This window comes from Rousettus aegyptiacus, unplaced genomic scaffold (genome assembly GCF_014176215.1).
Source record: "Rousettus aegyptiacus isolate mRouAeg1 unplaced genomic scaffold, mRouAeg1.p scaffold_m13_p_1, whole genome shotgun sequence".
In the NCBI taxonomy this organism is placed as follows: Eukaryota; Metazoa; Chordata; class Mammalia; order Chiroptera; family Pteropodidae; genus Rousettus; species Rousettus aegyptiacus.
In genome coordinates, this window is record NW_023416284.1 from 159,030,840 (window position 1) to 159,045,670 (window position 14,831).

Consider the following 14,831-nt stretch of genomic DNA (forward strand, 5'->3'; position numbering starts at 1 on the left):
GCTAGAGTTAAACTAAATCCTGACTGAGATGTGTACATGAACTAAAGACTTGGTAATTTAGGGGATTCTAAAAAAGGAAAAGGGCATTCACCAAAAGCTTTAAGTGGATAATACGACACATCCACACCATTTGTTTTTCTCTCAAAACTACAGTAATATGGGTAATCATCAGTACTTTCAGGTTTTATTGGTGGCAGTAAATTGCTATGGGAAAAGTGAAAGCTTCAGCCTGGTGTTGTCTATTCAGTTTTATTTTTACATAGATGGAATACCTAACTCATCCTATCTTCCATCACAAGTCATGGCCTTTTTACAGGTAATCAATGTTACTAATCCAAGGCATTCTTATCTCACTATAATTTTTAAAGTCTGCTGTGCTATGACTCCTGATTAGATAATGAATAAACTGCTTTATTCCATCCACTATTAGAATTAATGAGCAAACATATATAAACCCATTAGTGTATGTCCTGACATATAATAGAACTTAATAAATGTGAGACATCCTCTCTCCTGTTTCTGAGATTGCAGTATTTGTCATTCATGATAAATTTACCCATCAGAGGATAGGTATTCTCAGCTTTAATATAAAAAACAACTTTGCTTCTCCTCACAGATACCATATACTTCCTAAGTACCCAATTTTTGCCCCCTGCTATGCCTTAGCTACTAAGATGCTTGGCTCTAGATTTACTGTCCATGCACTGAACATTACAGTATGCTTTTTTGTCTATTAATATTTCTCCTGATTTGCATTAATTTTTTCATCTTTATCCCATCTCCTTTTATGTAATTTTATCTTGTTTTAAAGAAATTTCAAAACTACTTTAAATGCCCTTTGAAATAAGGAAAAAAATAAATAAGTAAATTTAAAAGATATATTTATGTTACAATTATTTTCAATACTGTTGAAAACATACTGATGTGATAGTGCATGTTTGAATAAGAGACTAATACATTCATCTTGAGTTTAAAAGTACTCAGAAAATTTCTAAATTCCATAGATAAAAGCAGTGGACAAATCAGACCTCTTCTATTAAAATAATGCTTTTTTTCTTAACACATTATTTTTTCTAAAGTAGCTTTTGCGTACCCTAATAATTTCTTCTAATTGCTTATGTATTGCTTTAACTTAAAAAAAAATGAAACATTCCAAAACACACAGCCATCTTTTCCTTTTCTTTTCTGATATCATTCTTTTTTCACTAAATTCTTCTCTGCAGGAGTTGAGCTTTGAGAGTAGACCACAAGAGGAGGCGATATCTCACATTTCTCCTTTCCTCAGTACCACCTAGGTCCAGAACCTAAATTAAGTTAAATTTCAAAAATAAAACAAAACTCTAGTCAGAGCTCATTTATATATTCATTTATTAAAGGAAAAACACACAGCTTTTGTGAGTTGTGAAATGAGATTTATCTTTTCATTTAAAAGTTAAGTCAGTGGTTACTTACATGCTGCAATTGGTTAAAATCAACTGTACTGACAGGCATGCACTTAGACCAAAGGACTGTATGATAGATAAAGCCAAATCTACTATTACTTTTTTGAAGTCTAAGAAGTAGAAACTTTCTTAGATTTAATCATCAACAGCCTAGCATGGCTCCCACATAGTCTGCTAGAACAAAGAGCTTTCAAATCAATCAGTCCATGGTTAGTGTGGTTCCTTAATAAACATGACACAGCCTAGGTGCTGTCTTATTAACAATAGGGGTGGAATCTTGGGAAGGCTCTTTGGCATATTTGAAGGTATGACTGTTAACCAGTTGACTATGAAAGAGCCACTCTCACCAACTTCTAGGAATATAGCACCTGAGCAGTAATTTCTGACAGAGGGCTATGAATGGCCATAATTTTCTTTAAAACACCTAATTAATTTTGTCCTGCAAATTAAACCAACAATCAAGAATAGGAGGGGTTAGACTATAGCAACGTTCTAACAAAGGCATTTATTATGGAAAGAGAATCAGAAAGATGCAGTTGGTAAGGAGTAGAATTAGAGATAGAAACTGCTTTCTTTCTGCTATTCCAGGGATTCTCAAACTCTGGTGTGCATCTAAAGCTTCTGGAGGATTTGTTAAAACATAAATTGCTTGTCCCCGCCCCTGGAATTTTTGACTCAGTAGGTCTGGAGTGGGACCTGAAATCTGCATTTCCAATTAGTTACTAAGTGATGTTGATGCTGCTCATTTGGGTACCACGTTTCAGAACTACACTTTCCCACCATTCTACTACTTGACCTGACCATGTACAACTGTTTCAGGAGCTCTGCCCATACTATTCTTGGAATGACTCTTAATAGTCAGTCCTAATCAGAAAAATTTCTCCAAGATTAGAAATGAATTGTCAGAATTCTTTGTGTCTTTAACAGGTCTTTGGATGCAACTTTGAATAGTAGAAAATGCCTTTTGTCCAACCCGGAGCCCTCATTCTAGAGATTCTCTTAGGTAATATTATAGAAGTAGAGGTTTGGTAGGCAAAAGAGTTAAAAAACAAAAACAAAAACAAAAAAACCTTCCTTTCAGCTTGTTCAATTAATGTTCCATAGAACACACTTCAGGAAAATTTGGTTTAAAACTAATGGTAGTACTGCAAAAATGTTTCAATTCACCAATTTTTCAAATTTTTATTTGACATGACATTCTTTTTTCAAATAAATATTTCCCCAGAATACCAACAAATAAAAGAAATTTTTGGCAGTATAGACATCATTTGTAGAATACCTGAAGCACCTGGAGAATCTTAAGTTTCCAAAGAACATAGTTTGAAACCTCATTAAATGCATAATAAACACAGACCCTCATGATGGATGTATCGCTGGAAGGTATCTTTGAGCCCTAATCTATAATACTTGTCCCTAGACCAGTGCTCCTTTCCTCACTTCGTTAAAAACGTGAACACAATACTGTATGGACGTTCAAAGGTAGGTTCATTTTCAGATATCACATCATCAATAGTATTTCTATACTCAGTATTTTAAAATTAACTGAATATGATTGTCTTATCAGCGATGTAGACCATACATTTTCAGCTTCTAAATGTTATGCTATATCTCAGTTTTTACCCTTTACCTGAAGACGATTTGATCCACTTTTTTTTTTATTTCTTCCTTTAGAAGTAGAAACACCTCAAAAATAAATATAATGTGGATAAGTATGTCATAGTTCCCTGTTTATTAAGGATTTTTGTATCAACTGCCTCTGTTTCCCCACTGGAACATCACGGCAGGCTACATTTCATTTGGAGATAGATGGTAGGGAAGAGCAGATACTGAGTGGCATTTTTGCATGTGGCATTTTTGTTTACCAATTTGCAAAATTTGTTTTACCCCCTGCAGCTGTAAATGAAAAAGCTATAAAACTAAATGAAACTCTAGGAATTCAAGACAAGGCCTTGGAGAGAAATTTGCAAGAGCTTCAGAAAGAGATTGATCGGATGATGGGAGAATTGCGGAGGAAAAATCTAGATACACAGAAAGAAGTGGCTGAAGATGAGTTGGTGTGAGTAGATGCTCTATGATGTTTTCATTTGATAAACTGACCTTTCCAAACTGTTATTTACAGTTTTCTAAAGTTCCCATCAAATATATAAGATACTTTGCTATTTATTTTTTATTATTTTACTTAGTTGTAATTAATCTTGCTCTAAAATGGATTGAAAGCATGTTTTTGCCTATATATAAAATAATCAAATAAATTTATATTACTAGCAAATTAATAAGGTGTGTCTTTTTTGTTCTTTAATTTAAATGATCTTACCACTTTTCTGGTATCAGTTTTCCACTTGGTTTAGCATATAGTCAGTTTTCTTTAAATGCTGTCTTATTTTTCCATTCTTTTCATCTTATCACCTCTTTGTAACAAAGTTTAATACCAATAGACCCTGAAGCATGACAAGAGCTTATTGTCTATTATTGGGCCGGGGTGCTTGCAGAGCTGCAGAAGGCCTGCTGAAGAAAGTGAATAAGCTGTTTGGAGAGTCCCGGGGGAAAACCGAAGAAATGGAGAAAGATCTCCGGGAGAAATTGGCAGATTACGAAAACAAGCTCGATGATGCTTGGGACCTGTTGAGAGAAGCCACAGATAAAATCAGAGAAGCCAATCGTTTATCTACAGTAAACCAGAAAAACATGACTGCTTTGGAGGTGAGTCTTAGGGGCTCTTTTATCTGAATCTAGGGGTATTGGGTTGGGGGGGGGGGGGGTTGAACATGGCTGGCTAAGCCAATCAGATGCACATTTACAGAGATCAAGAAAGACAACTCTGAAAGGAGACTTAGGAAGCAGAATAGGGAATGGTTTGTCTTTCTTTTTAAATCAATGATTATTGCTCATAAAATCAAATAACATTTTCAAAGTTCAAATGTAAACTATTGAAGATTTTTTAAAAAACATTGTGTCACAGAGGAAGGAGCTCTTTACTGGGAGTCAGAGGACCTTAGTTTTAATGACAGCTGTTCCACTAACTAGAAGTACAAGCTTGGACAAGTTAGTTAAAGCATCAGTTCCTCAACTTATATGAATGCATTATATTAGAGAACATCTAGAGTACCTTCAAGTACTAATATCATGATTTTACAGTCTACCCACCCTAAATCACTAACCATGGTTTAGGCATGGCTGCCATAAATCACAGAAGTGCCAAGTATTTTCTGATGAAATCTGGACACACAAAGAATAGCTCATTGAGAGACCAGAGCTTGGGAAGATTTTGGTTCTCTTTTTCTTTGCCATGTGTTCTATGCAAATTATATTTTACAGGGGTCTAACATAAACAGGTCAAGATGGAATTATTTTCTTTCTTTTTCTCACAGACAAGAGGTACTTCTGTCCTCAGGCAATAATGGGAAGCCTCTGCCTTTGTCAGGGTGCTGATGAGGTTGGAACTAAAACAGATCCCTTCACCTCTTTGCCTCTGTCTCTCTTCCTCTCTCCCTCTCTGTCTCTCTCTGTCACTCTCTGTCTATGTCGCTCTCTGTGCCTCTCTCCTTGTCTCTGTCTCTCGCTCTCCCTCTCTCTCTCTCTGTCTCTCTCTCTGTCTCTTTCTCTCTCTGTCACCTCTATTTGTATTTCAATACTTAACATGGCAAAATAATCACTCTTCCCAAGAGTAAATTCAGCACAAGATGGCACAAACCTGTATTTGGTATTTAAAAAGCAACAAATTTCTCTCCAGAACTATACTTACCTTTGCTGTTTTCAAAATATTTTATCTCAACAGATATAAAAACAGCGGCAGACCTATATCTCCTCTAGCATATAATCTCACTTTCAACTGCAACTGAACACTTCCTGGCATTTGTTATGCTCTCAAAAATGTTTGTGGAATGACAGTTAAATAAAACAAATCTGGATTTTTAAAATCTACTCATTTCTTTCCATTTTTCTTTGGATTAAGAAGAGAACAAATTAATTTTTTTAAGTATTTTTTTTCTGGGTCCCTCTCCTGAGACTTAGCCTTGTCATTTTGATAAAAGATTGAAGAGGCTCACTTTTTCCTCAACTGATGTATCTAATCTGAACCAATTTGGAGTCTACTGACATGCTGGCAATATTAAAGAAAAAGCACTGTCTTGCAAGACAGGATGCTGGGCTGTTGTCATATCACCGGCTCTAGCATGATTCATCCTGCTCGGTTACACACCAGTAGTGTAACTTACCCGGAGGTGTACCTCTTCATTTTATGGCAACAGTTTAAGAAATTAAAATTACCTGTGTGGAAAGTATAATAAGCATTTGGGAAGTATTTCAAAAAGAGTTATAGTGGCACAGTAAATGGTGCTTTCAGCTATTCCTCCCTTTTAGTGATGTTTATGACCAGGAGCCATCATTCTTGGGCACCCCCTAGAGATGCCTGGAGCTTATGCAAGTCAGTATTAAAGTTCTAGGTAGTCCTTTTCACATTTTCATTTTATATGTCATGCTTAAGTAAAGGTTTGTTAAAAGCTTACTGGAGTAAATAGATAAACTGATTAAATTAACATGAGTAAGTCACAGCTTATTTAAGGTTGTTTGCCAAGGCTGATTAACATTGATTACCAAGGCTGGTACTAGTCTAGCTAAAGAAAAATCCCCTGGAGAGTGTTAAACAGCTGGGTTCTCTGGGCTCTCACCCCAAAGTCTGAGTTGGCTAATCAGGGGTTTAACCTAGGGTCCATATTCTAAACCTCTCTTGGGGTTGATATGATGTGCATACAGGTTTGAGAACAACTGATAGATTCAATTCATTTGATTGAATGAATAATGAGCTGTTTTTTTTTTAAATAAATAACTTCATTAGTCCTGTGCCCACCAAGGAGGTGATATCATAAAGACTGAACTCAAATGGTTTTTTGTTTATTTTTAAGGAGGTAAGCATGTAATTTTTATTAGTAAAAACCTGTATTATGCCCCTACTAAGTTCAGAAAATGTGCTAAACATAAAAATTGATCATTTCATCTGAATCGAGGGGTGTGGAGAGGGGTTTGGTCCTCATGGTATTGTCTTTGTAACAGCAGCATTAGCATCACCTAGAAACTTGTTAAAAATGCAAGGCCCCACCCAAAACTGTCAACTTAGAAACTGCAAGCGGGGCCCAGCAACCTGTGTTTTAAGAATATCTCCAGTTCTTCACGTGCAGCCTTAAGTTCGAGAACCATTGATACTAAGAATAAAACACCAGCTCTATGACTTTAAGTGACTTGTATTTAGTGGGAGATACACACAAGTGAATCATTCTATGCACTACAGTAATGATAGAGGCAAGCAAAGGAAGGGCATTGAAATCTCCCCTGGGTTTAGAATGGGTTTCATAGAGGACTTGACATGTGTGTTAAGTCTCGAAGGGTGAGCATTAACTAGTCAAAGCAGAAGGGTAAGAATATCTGGAAATAGAGAAAAACATATGCCAAGGAATAGAGAAAAAAGAAAAGTAAGACATTTGGGGGAAAAGTCAGCGGTTTGATAGGATTGGAATGAAGACTGCATGTGAGCAAGTGAAGGAATAGAAAGCCAGCAAATGTAAAGAGGGTCTAGACCTTGAGTTATAAGAGAATTGCATTCTGAGACTAAGCTAAGGAATTTTGTTTTTGTCTTGAAAGCTATCATATGTAATTGAAATATTGGAGCCATAGATTAAAATTACATTTGGGGGATTTGTGAGCAGTTCATATAAACTGGAGAATTAGTTTCTTATTGTAAAATAGTGTGATATAAGGCTAGGAAAGTAGGCTGGAATAATATTTAAATGTCTATCGAATATCTACCATATCATGAATGCTATTGGTGACCGGAGTATTTGAGGCTGAATAGACATGACTCCAGGCCTCATAAAATTTATGGTCTCCTAAAAATTCAGGCACTTTAACCTTTCAATATATGTAATCCTGTGATTAATATGGGCTGGGAGAATCAGCAAAAGATTCATAAAAATAATGGAGCAACATGAACTCAAACACAGAGCTCTGAAAGTATAAGTTGATCTTAGGCTATGTCTAATGGAGCAATGAAGCTCATTCATAAGCTGCATAAAAATCCGATGCAGAAGATGGCTCTGGAAATAGTATATGGAGCCATATTAGAGAAGGCTTGAATGCAGCCTTCTAGAAGCCGACAGAGTTAGAAGGGCAGTCCCAGCAATAGAGAGAGGGCAGAAGAAACGCTGGGCCAATGGCAAAAAGATGAGCAGTTCAGTTAAGCAAGGGAACATGTATTTGATAGTCTGTCCCCAAGTCTACCATTATAACCTTGCAAAAGGAAGGATTGTGAAGAAAGAGTGAGTTGTTAGATAAAGTATAGACAGGAAGATAGCTTTTGCAGGTTTTTATTCCACACACACACACACACACACACACACACACACACACACTCCCTCACACACTCCCACACATACTCCCACACACAAACACACACAGACATACACAAACACACACACACACACACACACACACACACACACACATAGTGTTAAACTTACAGAGCTCTGGAATGAATTAAGATCTAATTAGAAGTTAAAAGTAGAAATATGATAACTTTGTTATCTGTAGAATCAATTATGTGTATGGCTTACTTTTGGAAAATAATTCTCTATACCTGGGCTTCCTTTTTGTTCCCCAAACACCTGAAACTTCATACCTTAGGAATTTTATATCATATATCATTCTATACTTATTTTCTCCCTTTATTTACTTTTATATCATTCTTCATTACTTAAAAATATACATTAATTTACTCATTCATTTTCTCTCTCCTCCAGATAAGCCATGAGAAACATATCTTTTTGTCTACTCTCTTCGCAGGGCCTAGAACAGTGCCTGGTACAAAGAACAGAAATGTTCTTTTTTTCAATGAATAAATAAAGTACCATAAAACAAACACAAATACATGTTGTGTATATACTTTTATTAATATTTGAGAATGCTGAAACTCCATCTTTCTTTGGCTCAAAGCTAAATTCTGTCAGTGTCTAACCTAAAAATTAGCCACTTCTGAAATCTTAATCTCTAAATCATTAAATCTTCTTTAGCATAATAAAGAACACATTCTGATATTGCATAACAATCGGTTCCTTAAAGGAACTCGAATAAAGCTTTTATAAAGATTCTAACTCACTACTTAGTTGAAACCAAAATGTATATAGCTCTTCACCTAATATACAGGTATAAATATCTCCCTCCCTTTGGTACAGCATTTTAAATTAGCATGATTGATTAAAATCAATGGACCATGTTGAAAAAATTCTTGAATGTCTGTACATGGGATAACTTTAAATAAGTTCATGTAAAAAGTAAGGACTAAAATTGGTAGTTATGGAAAAAATGTCAGACCCTTGGAAAATAAAATATAACTTGTACTCAGGAGTATCAGGACTGCTCCTATGTTTGTTGTCCCTGAAGAGGGAATGACATATGGAAACTCCCTTCATGTTAGCCAGTAGTGAGAGTAGCTGATAAGCCAAGGATCACCAGTGCAAGTCCCAGGAACGAACTATAATTTTTTTTTTATTCATTCAAAAATATTGAGGAAACTTTTCTAAATATTTGAGATACAATGACACATAAGACTGTCTTTATGGAATTCATATTGTAGTAAGGGAGATAGTCACTAAAACAATAAATAAGTAGTATATAATATGGCCATAAACTCTGGAGAATAGGCTGATATACAGAATAATTGATACGTTCAATGACATTGCCTGATGCATTCAGTATGTTATTTTTCATAAGCTATATGCAGTCCAATAGGCTGTATATTTCCACTAGTCTTTGTACATTTTGTGATGAATTGGTGTTGCTGATTTTCACTAAATAACGTGTTTTAGAAAGTCTCATTAGAAGGAATCAAGATGGTTCAATCTTACAAAAAATAAAATAATATCTATGTTTATATGGTTTATGGCCACCCAATAGAATATAACTCAGATAAATGAGTGCTAAGAAGAAAAACAAAACAAGGTAATTATAATAGTCAACAATTACATCATGTTATTGTGTACCAGGCAAAGTTCTAAGCCAGTTCTTCTCAAATTTTACTGTGTATAACACCTGGGGTTCTTGTTAAAATGCAGACTCTGAGTTGGTAATTACCAAAGGATGTTGAGATTGTACTTTTTTCCCCGACTTTATTGAAATATAATAAACAATTAGTTACTCATATTTACATTGTACAATTCAATGATTTTTTTTCAGTTATAGTTGGCATACAATAATATACTAGTTTCAGTTGTATAGCATAGTGATCAGAAATCCACATAACTTGCAAAGAGATCACCCCACTAAATCTAGAACCCCCATTCCCCTTACACATTTATTACCACATTATTAATCATCTTCCCCGTGCTACACTCTACATCTCCATGTCTATTCTGCAACTAACAATTTGTACCTCTTAATCCCTTTTTCTTTTTTGCCATGGCTCCCAACCCCTCTCCCATCTAGTAGCCCTCAAACTATTCTTTGTATCTATGAGTTTATTTCTGGATTTGTTGTTATTTATTTTGTTCCTCAGATTCCATATATACATGAAATCATACAATATTTATCTTTCTCTATCCGACCCATTTCTTTCAGCACAATACCCTCCAGGTCCATCAAGGCAATATCTTTTTCCATTCCCTTCCTTTTAGTCTGTGTGTGTCTTTTAATCTAAAGTGAGTCTTTCATGAGCAGTATATGTAGGAGTCTTGTTTTCTTAACCATTCACCTACTCTACCTTTTGGTTAGAGCACTTAATTATTTTCCATTTGAGGTACTTGGTGATAGAAATGTAGTTATTACCATTCTTTATTCATGTGTTTGATACATATTTTTTTCTTCTTAAAGAAGTCCCTCCAACATTTCCTATAATACTGGCTTGGTGTCAATAAATTTGTTTAGGTTATTTGTTTCTGAGAACCCCTTATCTGTCCTTAGACTCTAAATGATAGCTTCTCTGGATAAAGTATTCTTAGTTATATATCCTAAGTTTTCATCATGTCAAATATTTTGTGCCATGCACTTCTGTCCTGCATAGTGTCTTTTGAGAAATCAGCTGCCAGTCTTATGAGATCTCTTTCTTGTAGGTAACTGCTTTTCTCTTTCTGCTTTTAAGATTCTCTCTTTGTATTTAAACTTTAGCATTTTAATTATGATATGTCTTGGTATGGGCTTTTTTGGGTTCCTCTTTCTTGGGATTCTCTGAGCTTCCTAGGGTTGTATGTTCATTTCCTTTGCCAGGTTAAGGAAGTTTTCATCGTTATTTCTTCAAATAGCTCTTCAATGTCTTGTTTTAATCAGGAACCCCTATAACATGGATAGTTTGACATTTTATGATATCCCATAGGCTCCTTAAATTATTATTATAGTCTTGACGACGATGACAACGACTACTACTACTACGTTGTCGTCGTCTTCTTCTTCTTCTTCTTCTTCTTCCTCCTCCTCCTCCTCCTCCTCCTCCTCCTCCTCCTCCTCCTCCTCCTCCTCCTCCTCCTCTTCTTCTTCTTCTCCTTCCTTCCTTCCTTCCTTCCTTCCTTCCTTCCTTCCTTCCTTCCTTCCTTTTTCCATTCTGATTGAGTGTCCTTGGCTTCCTCATCCACTATATTAGTGGTTCAATCCTCTCCTTTACCCACTCTTTTTATTCCATCTAATATACGCTTCATCTCAGATAATGTGTTCTTCATTTCTGACTGATTCCCTTTTATAATTTCCATTTTTATTTTTATGTTTTTTATCTCTTTGTTAAAGCTTTCATTGAATTCATCTACACTTTCCCTAAATTTATTGAACATCTTTATAACCAGTGTTTTGAACTCAGCATCTATTAGATTGCTTGACTCCATTATTTCTGGATCTCTATTCTCTCATGTGGTTTCTGCTTCTTTGTCTTTCCATTTTGGCTGCCTTTCCTTGTCTGTTTCTCTGTACTAAACAAAGCTCCTAAGTTTCCTGGTCTTATTAGTGTGGATTTGTGAAATAGGTGTCCAGTGGCATAGTCCTGAGAGGAGTTCAGCTGCAGGCCAAATTTATCCCAAGCCTCTGCCCTCGGGGGCCACCTAGTAAGATTCATCAAGCAATCCACAAATATCGTGCTTATAGTTGCCTCAAGAAACCACACTAGAAACCAAGGCCAGCTGCCACCAGTTTGAGTCTAGACGCTCCTCAGCAAGAAACACCTGACTCGCCTAGGACACACCTGAATATGGCTTGGGTAGGGCCACAATTTGGGGGAGGAGGAGTTTCAGGGAGTCCTCTGGGTGGAGCGACTTCTGTTATCCAATTTGATGATGTCTCAGTTATGGCAGTGCTGTGTCCACAGACTGGAATGGGGAAGGGCTAAAGAGAGGAACAATGGATACCTCAGGCACTTTGGCCTGGGAGAAAGTCTCACCTCCAGCCCTCTCTCCATCAACTCAGCATTCCCTTGTAAGTCTCCAGGGCCTCCTGAGCAGCCAACTGGGTGCTGGTGCTCAGAGGGAGTGGCTCCATCACCATGAAAGTCCTCCGGCCAACCGGGCCCCTTTGAGAAGCGTCTGCAGCTGCCAGCTGCCACTGCCCCAGCCTCTATCTCACTCAGCCACTGGAGACAGGTAGTCTTGTGTCTTTGCCCCCTCCTACCTTCTACCGTTGCAGGGTGATTAATTATTTTTCTTCCTAGTTGTAGTGCTTCTGTTCGTCTAGATCCCAGGTGACTTTCTTTGCTGTTTGCTCCGTTTCTATCACAACTTTGATTTGATCATAAGAGGGATGAACAACGCCTGTATCATTTATACCATTTTTTCCCATCTCTGAGATTGTACATTTCTAACACACTTCCAGGTGATGCTGATGTTGCTGGTCAGCAGGACACATTTTGAGTAGTGAGGGACCAAACATTTCACACGAGACTAAATTACTTGCCCAGGTTTCGTAGCTTGTGAGTGGGCAGAGTGGGATCCCAGCATAGTCAGGCCACTGCCTGAATGTAGTTTGTAATCATTATACTCTAATATATAAAAAATAGTTGGGTTGAAGATGAGCTATTTTACTTAGGTGATCAGAGAAGTGACCGTGAGCAGAGAATGGAGGAGGATGAAAGACAGAGAACTGGGAAAGAGTACATGGTTAAAGGGACTTCAAGTATAAAGGCTCAGAGGCAGGAAAAAGATATATGTACCTGGCAGTATATTGAAGAGGTTAGTAAAGAGGAAGGGAAAGATGGGTGTGAAATTACTGTTACCCCAGTACAAATAAGAAACGTGATTTCTATCATAGGAATGTCGATGTTTTCATAATTCAAGACCCAGACTCTATCTTTAGGTAGACCAGGGTTCGAATCTTAATTACATTGTGCTAACTGTGTTATCTTGGGTAAATCACTTAACCTGTTCAATTTTCTTTAAAAGGTAATAAACGCAGGACCCATAGCTAGTGTAGAATTCAATTAGAAAAGCCTTTTAAATACGTAGCACATACTGAGATCAAAATGAATATAAAAAGTAGCATTATCATTTATATAAAAGACATAAATGGCAGAGGCTTAAATTGTGATTGATGCAGTTAAATCCACAGGTAAAAAAGGTGTTTGGAAGAATATAAATCTGTTAGAAGTAAAAAAGAAAAAAATAGATAAAGTTATGATCCCAATAAATAAAAGCACTATTTCTCTATCTGTGATTTTACTCTTCTAAGCTAGAAATGAGTTTCATGTACTTTTGAGACTAGCTATCAGTTTCAAAGAAAATTTAGAGTTTGCTCTCTTCCTATGGAACAATCCATTAAGTTTCTTCTCCCATGTCAAAGTTTCTCTTTTCTTGAAAAGTATTTCTCATAAATTCCTTTAAGAATCCTATTTATTTCAATTTTTTATATAGCTTCCATAGAATGAACCTGCTTATGTTTATACTCACAAAATAGTCATTTGGACATATATTCTGGAGTTCAATATCCAGTTCCAGTGTAATTCAGTGTACTACCACATGTTCAGTATTATATACTCAGCCCCTTCCATTTTAGTTAAAAAATGGATATTCGTCTTGCTTTAAAAAAATAGTTTTTAATTCCTCAGCTATGATCATATAACTTTTCTTCTCTGGGATGACTTTCTCACAGTGAGATGAAGGAAGTACCTGTATATGCATTTGAATAAAATAACTCTTGGAGAACTGGCTGAATCGTTTGTATTACTCTCATCTAGTCTCATTGTCAGCATGACATGCCTTGTTTGCAACGCCTTTGTTCAGACAGCTCAGGGAAGTCAGGAGTACAGGGATGGATAGGGTTTTACCCAAAGGCATTTTGATGTTTTGTTCATACTGTACTACAGAAAAAGAAAGAGGCTATTGAAAGTGGCAAACGGCAAACTGAGAACACTTTAAAAGAAGGCAACGACATACTTGATGAAGCCAACCGTCTTGCAGATGAAATCAACTCAGTCATAGATGTGAGTATTTGATAAAACCCAAAGTAAAAAGAAAAATGATAATGACATAGGCTTTAGTAAATGAGAACAAATGAGAAATATCAGTAATATGAGCAAATACTACTTTTTTTTCTCATGAGTATAAAATCGTTCTTACATTATTCTGTTATGACCATGACCACCTATCAGCAACAATTAGAACTTCACATTGTTCTTCCAATAAATATGTACTCATCCACTCAAACAAACCTGTATTTTTTTCCAATGGTGAAGGGCATTTCTTGTTCCTAGGACAGCATTTAAAATCTTCTTCATATGCATATAACAGTTTAGAAATGTTAATCTACAATAGATTTTGAATAAACTATCTAATGTAGTAGACACTGTGATATATATTAATAGAAATATAAATGGTCTAAAAGATCCCAATATGATCATTTATGCATTTATACCTATGAATTAGCATTTTTTTAAAATGAGTTCTTCTTGGTGTAAATTGGCTTCATATATTTCCTAATGTGTTTCATAAAATAACATCTTTTATTCTCTATTTTCTTTTTGCTATGTTAGTAAATTTGAAGCTTCATTAAAAGCTAAGAATGTGTAATTATATCTTAGAGGAAAATTAATAAATAAGAGAAGGCTCGAATTCATTTATTTAAAATGCCCTCTTTTCTCCATGTAACAGTATGTTGAAGACATTCAAACTAAATTGCCTCCCATGTCTGAAGAGTTGAAAGATAAAATAGATGACCTCTCTCAAGAAATAAAAGACAGGAAGCTTGCTGAGAGGGTGTCCCAAGCTGAGAGCCATGCAGCCCAGTTGAATGATTCATCTGCTGTCCTTGATGGGTATGTCATTTGTTGCTAGAAATGTCTATGTATCTTGACACTTGTCCAAAAGATTTGACAAACAGAAGTGGTAGAGAATTGCTTTCAATGCTTGATTTCTGTAATTATGAATATACGATATGAACTAC

General features: G+C 36.0%; 1 protein-coding gene across 6 annotated transcripts in view; it reads left to right on the forward strand.

The window, feature by feature from the left end:
- The window catches only part of LAMA2 (laminin subunit alpha 2), a 485,514-nt gene that overhangs the window by 382,379 nt on the left and 88,304 nt on the right, over positions 1-14,831 (forward strand). For all 6 annotated transcript variants that reach the window (XM_036217753.1, XM_036217800.1, XM_036217769.1 and 3 more), the window contains 4 exons: positions 3,336-3,498; positions 3,932-4,142; positions 13,756-13,872; positions 14,540-14,703. In XM_036217753.1, coding sequence (XP_036073646.1) covers positions 3,336-3,498; positions 3,932-4,142; positions 13,756-13,872; positions 14,540-14,703 — 655 coding nt within the window. The remainder of the gene's footprint in view (positions 1-3,335; positions 3,499-3,931; positions 4,143-13,755; positions 13,873-14,539; positions 14,704-14,831) is intronic.